Source organism: Leucopleurus acutus (genome assembly GCF_964270905.1).
Source record: "Leucopleurus acutus genome assembly, chromosome: 14".
Lineage (NCBI taxonomy): Eukaryota > Metazoa > Chordata > Mammalia > Artiodactyla > Delphinidae > Leucopleurus > Leucopleurus acutus.
Window position 1 is genome coordinate 32,233,904 of NC_139156.1, and position 18,286 is coordinate 32,252,189.

Here is an 18,286-nt window from a genome sequence, read left to right on the forward strand (position 1 = left end):
TAAAAGGCACACACAGAATTTCACATGCTCTGGGGCCCAGGGCAGAAACAGTAACTTGAAAGGAGCCTGGGTCAGAAATACCCGCTGATATTGGAGAGTCTCCCAGAGAGGCAGGAGGCAACTGGAGCTCACCCTGGGGGCATAAACATTGGCAGCAGCCATTCTGGAGAGCTCATTCTGCCACATGGACACTGGTGCTGTCAAGTGCCATTCTGGAATCCTCCCTCTGCCCAGCAGTCTGCAGGCACCAGTACTTGCCTAAGGCCAAGGAGCTGAGTGGGTGGGGACACAGCCTCACCCACCAGCAGAGAGGTCGCCTTAAGATCCTCTGACCTCACAGCCACCCCTGCACACAGCCCTGCCCACCAGTGGGCAGCTAAGCGGGTGGGGACACAGCCTTACCCACCAGCAGAGAGGTCGCCTTAAGATCCTCTGACCTCACAGCCACCCCTGCACACAGCCCTGCCCACCAGAGGACTGGAACCCAGCTCCAAACAGCACTGCACAGGCACAGACCCAGGACCTCCAGGGCCCTGAGCCAGAGAACCAAGGACTCAGCTCAAAACACCCACTGGTCAGGCGCCAGTCCCAGAATCCCCAGCTCTGCCCACCAGCAAGCCTGCTCTCGCCTCAGGACCCACCAGCAGGTAGGTAAGAACCCCAGGAGAATGACAGCCCCACAGCAGGCAGACCCAGTCCACGTAGCAGCAGGCTAGCCCTGGGACCAGCTGGGCCCCTGCCTTGTCAACCAGTAAGCGTGCCCTAGCCTTGGGACCAGCCTCACGTACCATGAGTGGACACCAGTCACAGGACCACCACAGGCCCACAATCTGCAAATCCAGCCCAACCATTAGCAGGCCAGCACCAACCGAGACCTACTGGACCTCAGACCTGCCCACCAGCTAGCCTACGCTAGGTCCAGCACCAGCCTCACCCAGCAGAGGGCAGACGCCCAGCCCCAGAACAATGATAGTCCTGCAGACTGCACACCCAACCCACCCATCAAAAGGCCAGCATCTGCCCTGGGACTCACTGGGCCCCAGCCCTGACAAACGGCAGACCAACACAAGCTTCTGGACACCCCAGAACCCACAGCCTGCTCTGTCAGGAACCAGCCCCACCTATCAGCGGTCCCATACCAGCTGTGGGAATAACCTGACTAGGGCCAACCAAGCCTACCAGGTTGCCTACAGTACTCAGCCCACCACAACAGAAGGACCAACACAGCCCACATAGGGGGAAATCCTGAGGAATACAGCTCCAATGATGAGAGGGGAGTGTGCTGCTGGGACACACTGGACATCTCCCACAAAAGGCCATTTCTCCAAGGTCAGGAACTATAACCAACCTAGCAGATACACAGAAATAAAAACAGCAAGTTAGAAAAAATGAGGTGACAGAAGAACATGTTCCAAATGATGGAAAAAGATAAAACCACAGAAGAAGAACTAAGTGCAGCAGAGATATGTAATCTACTCAAGAAAGAGTTCAGGGTAATGATTGTTAAGATGATCAAAGACCTTGGGAGAAGAATGGATACACAGAGCAAGAAGTTAGTAGTTTTTAACAAAGAGTTGGAAAATATAAAGAACCACCAAACAGAGGTGAAGAATATAATAAATGACATGAAAAATACACTGGAAAGAATCAAGAATAGACTAAATGAAAGAGAGGAATGGATCAGTGAGGTGGAAGACAAAGTAGTAGAAATCACTGACAATGAACAGAAAATAGAAAAAAGAATGAAAAGAAATGAAGACAGTTTAAGAGATCTCTGACACCAACAATCATACTAACACTCACATTATAGCAGTTCCAGAAGAAGAAGAGAGAGATAAAGGGGCAGAGAACATATTTGAAGACATGATAGCTGAAAACTTCCCTAACCTGGGATCACTAACAGACATCCAAGTCCAGGAAGCACAGAGTCCTGAACAGGTCAACCCAAAGAGGAACAAACCAAGATACATTGTAATTAAAATGTCAAAAATTAAACATAAAAAGGGAAGATTAAAAGCAGCAAGGGAAAAGTAACAAGTTACACACAAGGGAACTCCCAGAACACTATTAGTTGACTTTTCAACAGAAACTGCAGGCAAGAAGAAAGCGGCATGATAAATTTAAAGTTAAAAAGAAAAAAAGTGATGAAGAGAAAAAACTGACGGGCTTCCCTGGTGGCACAGTGGTTGAGAGTCCGCCTGCCGATGCAGGGGATGCGGGTTTGTGCCCCAGTCTGGGAAGATCCCACATGCCGCAGAGCGGCTGGGCCCGTGAGCCATGGCCGCTGAGCCTGCGCGTCCAGAGCCTGTGCTCTGCAACGGGAGAGGCCACAACAGTGAGAGGCCCGCGTACCACAAAAAAAAAAAAGAAAAAAGAAAAAACTGACAACCAAGAATACTCTACCCAGCAAGGCTCTCATTCAGATTTGATAAAGACATCAGAAATTTTACAGACAAGCAAAAGCTAAAAGACTTCAGCACCACCAAACCAGTTTACAAGAAATGTTAAAGAGACTTCTCTAAGGGAAAAGGAAAGGCCACAGCTAGAAACAGGAAAATTACAATGGAAAAAGCTCAGTGGTAAAGGTAAATATACAGTAAAGGTATTTTTAAAATAGTGCTGCATTTACAGAGAAATCATAATTGAGAAGAAATGCAATAAGATACACCTAAATGATTAAAACCCTTAGATGTCATTACTATTTGCCAGAATTGTAGGCCTGGGCCCTGGAAGTAACTCTCAGACATCTCTGTGAGGTTGAAAATATAAATATAGTCCAATTAAGTGAACACACGTGTCACTTGTTTCATGCTGCACAAGGGTCATTCCCACCCTGTTCAATTAACAAGTATTCCCTGGTGAAATGTTCTGGAACAGATAAGCCACATTAATGCTACAGGAAAAACATTGTTCTCAAACTCTTTCAGGAAATGACTTTAAACTACTCTTTGTGATTTCTGAATTGAACACAAAATTCAGGATAGAGTATGATTAAAACACATTTATACCCACACTGTGTGCCCCATCATTGGTGTACACACACAACAAGCATAGATACACAAAAGTTCCCTTGGCTGTCCGTGTTCCACATCCTCCCTCCTCCATCTGAGGGGTGACAACCATGACCCCTATGAAAGATGTGGCCACCCCTGTAATGTTTCCAAGGACGTCACTGGAGAAAAGAGCCAACTGTTAAGGTGAGAGTGACAGAGCATAGCATCACCCACTGTTGGTTTTTCTCAACTCCTCCACAAGGCAGTGGGCTTCCTCTCGAACTCGGTCCTCAATGCTCCTCTTCCCCATCCCGAAATTCCGCAGGGTCATGAGGGAGAAGCACCGGGTGTCCTCCCATATTTTCCCATTGTTGAACATGATTCCTACTGGGAGGGGAAACAGAAACTAGCGGGGAGGCGCTAGGGAAGGAGGAGTGAGCTGACACTTGGCGGCCTTTCAGGTGAACCAAGCTCTGCTGGGGGCTCTTCAAATTCCTGTTTGTATCCTCTCCACCCCCACCCATTATTAATGCTGAACATGTGCACATGCACACCTACCATGTCCCTTAGTAGCTCTTTCAAGCATTGGGACGCTGCCTCTTCTAGAAAACTCCTCTCCCAGATCAATCAGAGCTTCCTTCACTGCTTCATATCCACGCAAGACCACCGTTGGCTTCATTCCAAAATACACAGTGAACACAGGGCCACAGACTTTTGAGAGTTGGGAATGGACATACATGTAATAGCAAAAGTCAATATATTGTGCCTGACGCGGAATATATTATCATCCTACTATTATGTTTTTATTCTGCCACATGTAGCCTAAAATATTTCTGTATTTATTACATAAATATTATGGTGATTGTTATAGCTACCACTTATAGGTACCACTGATGTGTCAGGCAATGGCCTGAGTAGTTGGTACACAGATTACAATTAATCCTCATATCAACACCTTCAGCAGGTTTATTTGCCCCACTTATAAATAAGGAAACTGAGGTTAAGGAATTCTGTTCCACTTCCAGCATCCCAGGGCTACTATATAGAGGATTCAAATTTGAAGCTCTTCGTATTCACCCTCTGATCCTTGAGAAATGTACCGATCCTCAATGCCCACCTCTGGACCAACAGCCAGCTGACTGCTTCAGAATCACCTGTAGAGCAGTCATTAGAATTCTGATTCTGTAGCCCTATGATGAATGCTAGAATCTATATTATAAAAAATAAATTCAAATAATTTCAATGCCCAGCCTAGTTTGAGATCTGCTGGCATTACTAACACAGAAAGAAAGCAGGCATCATACAGGCAGTGCCAGGACGTGCAGCATCTCATGGAAGAAGAGTATCTTCCATCCTGCAGCATTCATAGGCTACAGACAGCAGCTCCCTGCAGAATCCAAATGAACACCATTACCATCAGTTGGACCCTGACTGATGACTACTTTCTTTCATTCACTCATGCTGGTCCTGATCCCAAGCTACTTCCTTAACATCAGGCACAATGCCCTTCTTCAGAAAAGTTCTCTTTTCATGGCCATCTGAACAAAACACACAGCTTATATAGTATATGACTTCTGGAAGAAAATTTCGAATCACAAAACACTTCACCTACCACTTACCTTCAGTGCCAAATCATAGCAAATGGCTGTGAAACAAAGAAGGGAAGAAACACTACAAGCTTTTGACACTTTATTTATTTATTTTTTTTTTGCGGTACGCGGCCTCTCACTGTTGTGGCCTCTCCCGTTGCGGAGCACAGGCTCCAGACGCGCAGGCTCAGCGGCCATGGCCCACAGGCCCAGCTGCTCTGCGGCATGTGGGATCTTCCCGGACCGGGGCATGAACCTGTGTCGCCTGCATTGGCAGGCGGACTCTCAACCACTGCGCCACCAGGGAAGCCCGACACTTTATTATTTTGATTCTACCATACAAACACCTAAATGTTTCTCTACTCACAAAACACATTACTTTGCTCATCTATTTATGACAATGACAGGCCTGAAAAGGCAAGAAAAAGGTCAAAATTTATAGGAAGTAATTTACCTCACGCTGACCTGTTTTGACAGTGTGCCCATGACAATATGTATTAGTTTCATCATTGGGATTAATTTACTTACCGTTTGCAAGACAGTGAAGAAGCATAAAACCTACTTACATTGGTTAAGGATTTGCTGATGTCCTTAACATCTAATATCTAAGGATATTTCCGGGAATTGGGAGAGGAGTGGGGGCCAGGAGGGAGCTGCCCTTTCCCAGAGCTCTGTTTCCAGAGTGACAGGAGAAGCAGACAGGAGAGACAGAGCACAGCCGGATCCACAGAAACCTTCTCTTCTTACTCAGACAGCTGGGAGCCTGAAATCTAAAGCTTTTATAACAGTCCCTGCTAATTCAGCTTGTGTCTCTCTGATAGAAACAGACCAATCAAGTACAGCCACTTTGCACTCCCATTCTGAGTAGACCTTGCCCCACTGATAAAAATAAACTTTTAGTCTTGTTTTCTCTGTGTCCAAGGACACTCTGGAGATTCTGGTTTAACTGTACTGGGATTGGGTCGAGGTATTGATAATTTTTTTAAAAAGGGGAGGGGGAGTCCCACTGCGCAGCCAGGATTGAGAACCATTGAAATAAATAATTTGAGGCCGAAAAAGGCTTATACCTCTGGATTCAAACAATGACCAGTTGGGGATTTATGACTCTGAGGCCAATCGGTGTATTCTATGCCTTTTTTTATTTTGTTTTTTTTAAGAAACAAAACAAAATAAAATGACACAGGATGGGAGAGACCACTACAATACTGATAAATGAACAAAAAATTTATATCCTGAATGTAGAAAAAATTCCTATGAATCCATTAAAAAAAAGAAAACATAAATATAGGAATAAAAAAACCCTGAACATCTTCATGACGCAGGAAATCCAAATGGTCAACAAACCAAATGATCAACAAAAAATCAAAATGTACTTATTACTTTTTTTCTTTGAATTTTATTTTATACAGCAGGTTCTTATTACTTATCCATTTTATACATATTACTGTATATATGTCAATCCCAATCTCCCAATTCATCACACCACCACCCCACCCCTCCCCCACTTCCCCCCTTAGTGTCCATACGTTTGTTCTCTACATCTGTGTCTCAATTACTGCCCTGCAAACTGGTTCATCTGTACCATTTTTCTAGGTTCCACATATATGCGTTAATATACGATATTTGTTTTTCTCTGACTTACTTCACTCTGTATGACAGTCTCTAGATTCATCCACGTCTCTACAAATGACCCAATTTTGTTCCTTTTTATGGATGAGTAATATTCCATTGTATATATGTGCCACATCTTCTTTATCCATTCATCTGTTGATGGACACTTAGGTTGCTTCCATGTCCTGGCTATTGTAAACAGTGCTGCAATGAACATTGAGGTGCATGTGTCTTTTTGAATTATGGTTTTCTCTAGGTATATGCCCAGTAGTGGGATTGCTGGGTCATATGGTAATACTATATTTAGTTTTTTAAGGAACCTCCATACAGTTCTCAATAGTGATTCTATCAATTTACATTCCCACCAACAGTGCAAGAGGGTTCCTTTTTCTCCACACCCTCTCCAGCATTTGTTATTTGTACATTTTCTGATAATGCCCATTCTAACTGGTGTGAGGTGATACCTCATTGTATTTTTGATTTGCATTTCTCTAATAATTAGTGATGTTGAGCAGCTTTTCATGTGCTTCTTGGCCATCTGTATGTCTTTTTTTTTTTTTTTTTTTTTTTTTTTTGCAGTACGCGGGCCTCTCACTGTTGTGGAGCACAGGCTCAGCGGCCATGGCTCACGGGCCTAGCCACTCAGTGGCATGTGGGATCTTCGCACGAACCCGTGTCCCCTGCCTCGGCAGGCGGACTCTCAACCACTGCGCCACCAGGGAAGCCCTGTATGTCTTCTTTGGAGAAATGTCTATTTAGGTCTTCTGCCCATTTTTTTACTGGATTTTTTTTTTTAATATTGAGCTGCATGAGCTGTTTATATATTTTGGAGATTAATCCTTTGTCCGTTGATTTGTTTGCAAATATTTTCTCCCATTCTGAAGGTTGCTTTTTCGTCTTGTTTGTAGTTTGCTTTGCAAAAGCTTTTAAGTTTCATTAGGTTCCATTTGTTTATTTTTGTTTTTATTTCCATTACTCTAGGAGGTGGATCAAAAAAGATCTTGCTGTGATTTATATCAAAGAGTGTTCTTCCTATGTTTTCCTCTAAGAGTTTTATAGTGTCCGGTCTTACACTTAGGTCTCTAATCCATTTTGAGTTTATTTTTGTGTATGGTGTTAGGAAGTGTTCTAATTTCATTCTTTTACATGCAGCTGTCCAGTTTTCCCAGCACCACTTACTGAAGAGACTGTCTTTTCTCCATTGTATATTCTTGCCTCCTTTGTCATAGATTAGTTGACCATAGGTGTGTGAGTTTATCTCTGGGCTTTCTATCCTGTTCCACTGATCTATATTTGTTTTTGTGCCAGTACCATATTGTCTTGATTACTATAGCTTTGTAGTATAGTCTGAAGTCAGGGAGTCTGATTCCTCCAGTTCCGTTTTACCCCCAAGACTGCTTTGGCTATTCGGGGTCTTATGTGTTTCCATACAAATTTTAAGATTTTTTATTTTGTTTTTTACTGTTTATCTTTTAATGTTATATCTAACACTAGGACGCTTTGTCCTTAAAAATGAAAGGTTTTTAAATATTTTAATGTACTGTATTAATATTACATTTGCCTATACATAATATAGTTAATGATGACATATTTAAGATCCTTTAAAAATCAGAATGGAATAACTATGGTTCAGACACCTAAAATGAAGCCACATACTCATTGTGGATGTGTTTAGACATGTTCCTGCATCACTGAGAACTTGAATTCCCAACTGTGTCAAACTCAAGGACTCCACCAGCCATTTTCAAAACAATATATGCTAACAGGTGCTTGCTACAATTTTGTATTTTCAAAGTTCCCCTCCCCCTTCACAACTATGTAACCATTTCGAACCCCAACCAATTCTTGCTTACAAGCATCCTTACATATTGTCATCTACAATTCTAATTCTTGACAAAAAGTTATGTGCCCTTGTGGTTTTCTGCCTTTATAAATTTCCCCATTTTAGTCTGGAAGAACACAATTCAAGTGCTTCTTGGATCTGTGTCTCCTGGGCTATAGTCCTAACAAACCCCCAATAAACACCGCTTGATTTCAACCAGATCTACATTCTTGGAATTCACGGTTAACACTAACTTAATTCAAACATCTTGAATGACCAAAGATAAAGTAATTACATAAGTAAATATACATGACTCTTTCCTTGAAACTCCACATCTACCTCACCAAAATAAACATTGGAAGGTAGAGACTGTAATTTTGTATTTTTCAAATGAGTGAAAGGAAGATTCTGGGTAAACAGAAATGTCCAGTGTCACACAGCTCATAATTAATAAAACCAGGATTTAAACTGAGATTTTCTGATGCCCACTGTGATGCACTCTCATATATACCACACCTGCCTCAAGAACGATTTTAGAAAAACAAAACCAAACCCCAAAAATGTTACTCTGAATACACACCCAACTGATTGTTCACAAAATAACAGGCTTCACAATAAATAGATGTCCCTGAACTCCAAGGAAAAAGGGTCACAGATTCTCAGCCCCAGAGTGGGCATCATTAAGTTCCAACCAATTCCAGAAAGGTGTCTTGTTCCCTAAGTACCTAAGGAAATTAATTTTTAATACCTGCTGAGAAAGCCATGAAGTAGTCACTCTTCTTAAAGTTGCCACTCTCATCCAGGAAGTGGACTGGGTCAAACACCTCTGGGTTGGGGAATTCTTTGTCATCATGTAGCACAGAACTCAGCAATGTTACTATAGTCGTGCCCTGGAATGAAAGATGAAGATAAATGAATTATAAAGAGGTCGTGGAGCAGTAGAAATGTTACAAGTCATTTAGTCCCATTTTTTGATCTAGACATGAGGAGTCCCAGGTCCAAAGAAGGGCAGCGGCAATTCCAGACAGACAGACCAAGTAATAAACAGGGATGAGTTTAGGACCAGTGGCAGTGATGTTACTAAAGTGGCCTTCAGTAGCATTTGAAGTACTGTGTACTTGGTTACTTGGGTGCTAGATCTCTGAATCCCCTTTACTTATCACAACGTTTGGACACTGCTGTCTGTATCCCACCCGTGACTCTATTTCATCATTTCAGCTTTCTTACATCTCATTTGTGGATCATAGTTTAAAATGGAAGCCTCTGAGGGCTCTTGAAAAGTCAGATGTATTTGGAATCTGTTTATAGGGCTTTTTAAAATAGAGGTCTGATCTGATCAAAAATGGCATCTGGCAAATCCATACAGAGACAGATTAGTGGCTGTCGGGGGCTGTAAGGAGTGAGGAATGACTGCTTAATGGGTGGTGGATTTCCTTTTGCAGTGATGAAAATGTTCTGGAACTAGATAGTAGCTATGGTTGCACAACACTGTGAATGTACTAAATTTCACTGAATTGTACACTTTAAAATAGCTAAAATGGTCATTTTTATGTTATACTTGTTTTACCACAGTAAGAAAGAAAATTTTCCCAAGAGGAAAAGTGACTTCTTAGATAATATCAACAAGTACACTAACAACTACTGAGCATTTATCTTTGGGATGAAATTTGTTTCTCTTAATTTTAAAATGTGGGGGAACACTTCGTTATGGATGAATTCTAGATTAAAAAAAACAGATGATAAAATTAGAAAAATTCTCATTTTTCAACAATTCAAGTAAAGATCATCAATTAATGCTAAAACTGTTGGATGAATGATTTGGGAAACAGTATATTCACAAGGTCTTAAAGTACCATGCCATAGATTTTTAATTAATTACCTATGAAAACAGAACCTCAGCAATGGAGAGATATGGCAGATTTCTCCTTAATAAGTGATCACCTTAGCATCACCCATAATGGGATAAGCTGCCATTACATGTCTTCAGCCGAAATGTGATGCAGTGGGACATACACAACATCACCTAAGTAATTTTCTTGTCAAATACACACAACTGGAATCTAATCTCAAGAAAACAATCACATAAAGCCAGACTGAGGAACGTTTAACATGACAATTGTCCTGGACTCTTCGAAATTGTCAGTGTATTAAAAGGAAATAAACATAGGAAAAGGAACTGTTCTTGATAACAGGGGAGCAAATGGGCAGATAATCAAATTAAATACTTGTTCCTTGATTGGACACTAGATGCCCCCTCAAAAAAAGCTACACAAGATATTTTAGGATAATTGAGAAAATGTAATTATAGTATATATATATTAGAAAAAAATATTGTATAGATGATAATTCCTTTAGTGTGAATGCTTTTATTGTTATGTAGATAAAGTCCTTGTTCATTTGTTCTTAGAAGATACATACTGAAGTATTTAGGTGTTAAGTGTGATAGACAGATGACAGACAGATAGACAGGTAGTTACAATATAGATATATACACAATTTCATAGGTATTTCATATATTATATATATATATCCATTGTACATTTAAATACTATTTAAATTTTAAAATATTTTAAATTCAAAATTGGGGGTAATTGCACCCCTTAAGTTTATCGTATTTAAGGTCTATAATTTTGTTTTTAAAATTATTGCCTTGCATATTTTAAAACAAATAATACTGGAAAATGTTACTTTAAGATTTTAAAAGCAGGTATATTTTCAGCAAATGGTGCTGGGACAAGTAGATAACCATAAAGAAAAGAAATGAAATATGACCATTACTTCACTCCATAAGTAAAAATGAACTTTAAATGGATCATAGAGCTAAATATAAACGCTAAAAGTATAAAACTTGAAAAAGAAAAGCATAAATATTTGATAGCATGTGCTGGAAAATAAATATGACACAAAAGCCCAACTCATAAGAGAAATAATCGATAAACTGGACTTCATAAAAATTTTAAACTATGCTTTTTTTTTAAACTTCTGCTCCTTGAAGGACATTCTTAGAAACCAAAAAAAGAAAGAAAAAGACACAAACCGGGAGTAAACATGTGCAACACTGAGACATGACAAAGGGATTGCAAACGAAATATATAAAGAACTGCAATAATTAAATAAAGCAAACTCAATAAAAAATAGGACTTTGAGCAAACACTATCAGTGAACACATACGAATGGCCAATCAACACATGAAAAGAAGCCAAATATCATTATTCACCGAGAAAATAGAAGTAAAACAAAATGAGGTATCACTACACAACCACTAAAGTGTCTAAAATTTAGAGGGTGCGGCGGCAAGTGTTGGGGCGCGGAAGTCGGTGGGCACGCAGACGGCGCACCCTGGTTCCATTCAGGGCCAGCGGCCACGTGCTTGCCCGGGTTCCGGCCTCTTAGCCAGCACAATGCAAACCGTAAACACCACAACAGTGTGGGGAGGAGCCTCTGCCTCTCGAGCTTTCTTTGCCTAGTCTCCGGCCTCAAGACGCTTCAGGCGAAGGGCCGTCTTTCCGCCCCCAGTTCCCGCGCCGCGCGGGACCCGCAACTCTGCCACCGGCTCCGGAGCTGAGAGCGCTGCCAGGCTGTCGCGCCAGGATGGGGGATGAGCAAGTCGGGCGCTATACCTGGTCCAGGCAGCACCGCCCCACCTGCCCTGCGCCCTCGGAGGGGAGGCTCGTGTCACAGGTTGGACGACGTCGCACGGCGCCTCGCTGCCGCCAACCCCTAGGCACTCCCTGTGCTGCAAAAAAGCGTGTTCGGAGAGGCCACCGCTTCAGCAGGGAGGCCTGCCTCCACCCGCCGTCTGACCCTGTCTGCGCGGGATCTGGAGCTGGATTCCAGCCGGGCTGACCCTCAGCCCGCTCAGGAACTGTGGGTACCACCAGCGAGCAGAAAGGGGTGCGGCTTCACGGGGTGGCGCCAAGGTCCCGACCTTTAACCCCTGATCCCCGCCCCACCTTCCACGTGGGGCGAGCCAGACATCTGACACGCGCCTGCAAGCCCTTACACGGAAAAGCGAGAAAACCTCCAGCGTTAGCACACCGGACAATCAGTTCCACCAAAGTTAACAACGATGCTTTAAATGTTTTATTTTTTTCGCTTTAAAAATATTTACAGATCTGAAATATCTCCCCTTTCGCCCCTACCCATACTCAGGACAAGAGAAACGGAAAGAGGCGTTGAGATGATTGTTCAAAGCTCCCAAGCGCCAGCTTGGCCGGCCATGTGTGCGGGTACATAAATACAGGTGTGTATGTGGGGAGAGGCATGTACTTGGTTTGGTGTTTTTCTGATTTTTTTTTTTCCCTACCAGTCAATATCGTTCTGGCCAAAACTCCCTTTCCCACCACTACCCAAGAACAGCCCCTCCAGAATGGTTTTCAAAACGTATTGGATTGTTTTGGGTAGAACGAGGTGATCTGGTTGGAGGAATGCCGATAAATACCAGAAACAAAACAAAAAATAGGGCAGAGGCCATAAATAAGAAATAATAAATTAAAAATAAAATAAAATAAAATTTAATAACACTAACAACGGCAAGTGTTGGAGGGTACCTACCTCCAGCAATTGGAACTTTCATATATTGCTAGTAGGAGGGAAAAATGTCACAGCCATATTAGAAAACAGTTTGGTGGGTTTTTTAAATAAAGTTAAACTTCAAATAAAGTTAAACATTTAACTTATTTAAACTTTAAATAAAGTTAAACATTTAACTTTAAACTCCCACTCCTTGGTATTTACCCAAAAGAAATGAAAATTTATGTCCACACAAAAACCTGTATCAAATGTTTAAAGCACCTTTATTCAAATAGCCCAAAACTAGAAGCAACCCAAATATCCATCAATTAGTGAATGAATAAACAATTTGTGGCACTGCACATGATATCCACTCATCGATAAAGAAGGAATAATCCATTGATATATGCAATAACAAGGATGAATCTCAAACATATTCTGCCACATAAAAAAGAGATAAAGGCATATATTGATCACAAGTTATTTCATTTATGTCACATTATACTGCACTCCTGAAAAGGCAAAACTGTAGGACCAAAAGCAGATCAGCGGTTACCAAGGGCAAGAACTGGGGGAAATGGATTGTTTGCAAAAGGAGAATAAGGAAACTCTTTGAGATGATGAAAATGTTTGATATCTTAGTTGTGGTGGTAGTTACATAACTTCACATACTGATCAAAACTCTTTAGACTCTACACTTAGAAAGGTGATTTTTCTTCTATATAACTTATACCTCAAGTAAAAAACAGAGGAATACATTAAGTCACAAAAAGCACATATGGTAAAAAGTAAGTCTCCTTCCCATCTAACTACACAAATTTATTTAGACTTTCCAAAAACAACCATTCCCACCAACTAGTTATATACCTTTCAGAGATATTATGCATATCAGGCAGATAATCCTATATACATTTATGCCACTTACCACTTTCTTCTTTTTTTACCCAATGACAAGCATCCAGTGGATCTTGATTTTTTTCTTTAATTAAAATAATTTAGGGACTTCCCTGGTGGCGCAGTGGTTAAGAATCCGCCTGCTAATGCAGGCGACATGGGTTCGAGCCCTGGTCCGGGAAGATCCCACATGTCGTGGAGCAACTAAGCCTGTGTGCTACAACTACTGAGCCTGCGCTCTAGAGCCCGCGAGCCACAACTACTGAGCCCACGCGTTGCAACTACTGAAGCCCGCGTGCCTAGAGCCTGTGCTCCACAACAAGAGAAGCCACTGCAATGAGAAGCCCACACACTGTCACCAGAGAAAGACTGCGTGCAGCAACGAAGACCAAATGTAGCCAAAAATAAATTAATTTTAAAAAATACTAATTTAGATATTGTCCCATGTCAACACATATACAACTGCCTTATCATGCTACATGATATAAATGTGCCATGACACTACTAATGAACATTTAGATAGCTCAAAATATTTTATTATTACAAGCAATGATGCAAGGATGAATTTTTTGGACATTCCTTCATTAGCACTTGTAGTAGATTCCAAGAATTATAATTCTTGCATTATAAGATACTGTATTTTATTTTTTAATAGATATTGCCAAAATGTCCCCCCCGAAAAAGATGTACTTATTTATAATCCTGCCAGTGGCACTTGAAAGTACTTGTTTACACATATCCTCTCTAATAAAAGGTTTTCTCAGCCTTTGACTTCATCACACTGATATATGAAAATAGTGTCTCATAGTTTTAGCTTGTATTTTTCATGTTACCTGGTTTAATTCTTGTAACATTTTGAGGTAAGCAAGGTTAGTTTTATCAACAGTTCACAAATGTCTTCAGCAGGACATGAATATTCACATAAAGTGGCATAAATAAGGAATATATATAGATTCACTTCAGTTCAAGTAAGGTTTTGACCACCAAATGAAATTGCATCAAACTTATATTTGTTTTCAATTTTCCAGGTTTTTAGTACTGCAGAATTAAGGAAGAGGGATTTCTAAACCCATGTTACAGGAAAAAAAAAAAACTTAGATCAGCTCTAACACAGTAGCTTTCAGTGATCCATAGCTACGTATATTTAAAGTAAAGCTAATCAAAAGTAAATAAAATTTAAAATTCAGTTCCTCAGTTGCACTCATCACATTTCAGGCACCCACTAGGCACATGTGGCTAGCGGCTACCATATGGGACAACGCAGATACGCACAATTCCCTCTTCACCAGAAGATAGCAATAGTAATTTCAACCTTAATAAACTCACGATCCTTCTCCCCTCAAAGTAGACATTTCAGTCATCTTATTTTTATGTACAATAACACATGCAGGCTTCAAATGGCAGCAGCTTGTAGGATACCAACTATAAAGTCTGAATAAAAATAGAAACCATGTGTTAGAAAGCACTGGAAAGCTGCAGACAAAAATTAGTCTCCAGGGCTTCCCTGGTGGCGCAGTGGTTGAGAGTCCGCCTGCTAATGCAGAGGACATGGGTTCGAGCCCTGGCCTGGGAAGATCCCACATGCCACGGAGCAACTGGGCCCGTGAGCCACAACTACTGAGCCAGCGCGTCTGGAGCCTGTGCTCCGCAACAAGAGAGGCCGCGATAGTGAGAGCCCGCGCACCACGATGAAGAGTGGACCCCGCTTGCCGCAACTGGAGAAAGCCCTTGCACAGAAACAAAGACCTAACACAGCCAAAAATAAATAAATAAATAAATAATTATTTTTTTAAAAAAATTAGTCTCCAGATTCCAGAGACAGAAGAAACTTGGAAAGGTTAACTGGCATCTACAGTCAATATCTGACTGTGTTAATATCCAATTCTGAAACAGGAGGTGTTATGTAATTCTGTCCGCCTAGTGAAGGAAAGATGAAAACTTTCTGGAAGAAGATAAACATCACCTGAGACTGCATTTCTTATGCAATATCTGAGCTTAAGCAAAATGTATCAGGTTCAGGGAAGACAGAACTAAGCAAACACCAAAAGAAAAGAAAAGGGGGCAATTATATATATATAATAAAAATATACCCACAATATGGGAAGTTACCCTCCTTATTTTATGAGGCCAGCATTACCTTGATATCAGAAGTCTTATTAAAAATTCTTTGAGAATGAGTAATTACAGACCAGTCTCTTGTAAATATAAATACAAATGTTCTCAATAAAATGTAGCAAACCAAATTGAGCTTTTTATATATGAGAGACAGACAAAGACCCCGACAGAGAGACAGAGAGAATAAAATATATGCCATATAAACAAATGCAGAGAATACATTTGGTCAAATTTTGTACACACAATTATGAAAAAATTATACAGATTGCGAAGAGCAGGGGACGGGAAAATGGGGTGTTTCTAATCAATGGGTATAAAGTGGTTGCTGGGGGTTTGGGGGAGAGAAGGATGAAGATACAGAACACAGAGGATTTCTAGAGCAGTGAAACTACTCTATGTGATACCACAATGATGGATACATGTCATTATACACTTGCCCAAACTCATAGAATGTACAACATCAAGAGTGAACCCTAATGAAAATGATGAACTTTGGATGCTAATGATGTGCCAAAACAGGCTCATCAACTGTAAAAAATGCACCACTCTGGTAGAGGATATTGATAATGGGTGAGGCTATCTATGCCTGTGTCGAGGCAGGGAGTATATAGGAAATCTCTGTATCTTCAGCTTAATATTGCTGTGAACCCAAAACTGCTCTTAAAAAATGAAGTTCGGGCTTCCCTGGTGGCACAGTGGTTGAGAGTCCGCCTGCCGATGCAGGGGACAGGGGTTCGTGCCACGGTCTGGGAAGATCCCACATGCCACGGAGCAGCTGGGCCCATGAGCCATGGCCGCTGAGCCTGCGCATCCAGAGCCTGTGCTCCGCAAGGGGAGAGGCCGCAACAGTGAGAGGCCCGTGTACCGCAAAAAAAAAATAAAATAAAAAAAATAAAGTTCATCCCAAAATATCATACAAAAATAAGATTAGGAATATTTCCCTGATCTGCTTTTTTTAATATTTACAAAAATATACATAAAATATCATTCTCAATAATGAGATATTAAGCCCTCACCACTTCCTGGATATCATAAATTAAACAATGGCCACTATCACCACTTCTGTTCAACACTATCCTGGGGAAAAAAAAAAAAAAAAACACTATCCTGGAAATCCTGCCAGTGTGATAATGCAATAAAGAAAATTAAAGTCATGAGAACTGGAAGATAAAACAAATATTAAACCAGGTGGCAAAATTGTATATATAAAAATTACAAATCAATCCACAAATTATTAGCAATGATAAATGAATTTAGAAAGGTTGCTAGATATAATGTCATCAAAATAAAATCAAATATATTTCCATATAGCAAAAAAGTGGAAAAGGGATTTTTAAAATTATACAATGTAGGGAGTTCCCTGGTGGTCCAGGGGTTGAGACTCCACACTTCCAATGCAAGGGACGCGGGTTCGATCCCTGGTCCGGGAACTAAGATCCCACACGCACCATGGCATGACCAAAAAATAAAAAACAAAATAAAATTATACAACATATAATAACATCAGAAATATTATTTATCTGAGAAAAACATAACAGATGTGCAAGCCACTGTACTGCAAACAAAACAGTACTGAAAAATTAAAGAAAGCCCAAATAAATTGTATTGAATGAATTGAAATGAATTGAAAGATTCCACATGTCAAGATGTCAATTCTTTCCAAATTGATTTAATATCAACCTGATAAAAATCATAGCTGAGTGTTTTGGGTAATTGACAAATGGATACTAAAATTTATCCGGAAATGTAAACTGCTAAGAGTAGACAAAACAATATTAAAGAAGCAGAACAAATATGGGAGACTTAGCCAGATAATCAAGATCTGTCATAAAGATTTATAGCCACAAATTGGAAACAACACAAAACCCATCAGGCTACCCCATGCATGACTTTTGCAATTCTCTCATCTTAAGGACTGCAACCATACTGTGAATATGGGAACTTCAAGAGCATTGAGGTCACAGCAGGAGAAACAAATCTGACCCTGGGGATGAAACAGTTTCTGAATTTAACATCACAGGTCACTGCATGGGGCAGGTTGGTGGGGATAAGGTCAATGTATCTCTGGATCTCATGCACCACAGCATTCATGTAGGGCATGTGGCTCCCGTCCTGCATGCAGGGACTCTGGTGTCTGCCAATCACACAATCAATCTCTTTCTGGACTTTAGCTGATAAGACACAAGTGAGACTGATGGAAAAACAGGAAAATACATACCACATTTGCATACCAATTAAGAGTTACATAAAACTCTGTGAAGGTGTTCCAACATCATTATAAACATCAATTACAGGCCCAGAAGGACACCTAGACATACAGAGTGAGTTGCCATAATATAGGTACAAATGACTTTCATACAAGCTAGGCTTTAAGATAAATCTGTGCACACCTATATATTAGCATATAGGATCATTAATACAAATAGAAATTATGAAATGCTTCAAATATAAATAATACATTTTTTTTGAGGAAGAGCTATTTTAATTTTCTATTAAACATTCTTCCAAAAACATTATTTTACCCCACATCTTACCGAGTTATTAGAAATAACATTAGCATTAGAAAAACTAGGAAGGTAAAAATAGGGAAAACACATCACATGCCAAAGTCTAATATGAAATTTACCTTTAAAAAAAAAAAGGAATAAAAAGTAGTATTCCTTTAAATTGAATTAAAAAAACTAGGAAGGGGTTTCCCTGGTGGCGCAGTGGTTGAGAGTCCGCCTGCCGATGTAGGGGACACAGGTTCG

The 18,286-nt window shown here is 40.6% G+C and overlaps 1 protein-coding gene across 1 annotated transcript in view; it reads right to left on the bottom strand.

Annotated features, from left to right (window-relative positions):
* Window positions 1-3,219: 3,219 nt before the first annotated feature.
* The window catches only part of CYP2C18 (cytochrome P450 family 2 subfamily C member 18), a gene marked incomplete at both ends in the record, with an annotated part of 62,124 nt that continues 47,057 nt past the window's right edge, over window positions 3,220-18,286 (bottom strand). The window contains 3 exon segments of the mRNA XM_082854420.1: window positions 3,220-3,377; window positions 8,764-8,905; window positions 17,520-17,707. Coding sequence (XP_082710546.1) covers window positions 3,220-3,377; window positions 8,764-8,905; window positions 17,520-17,707 — 488 coding nt within the window.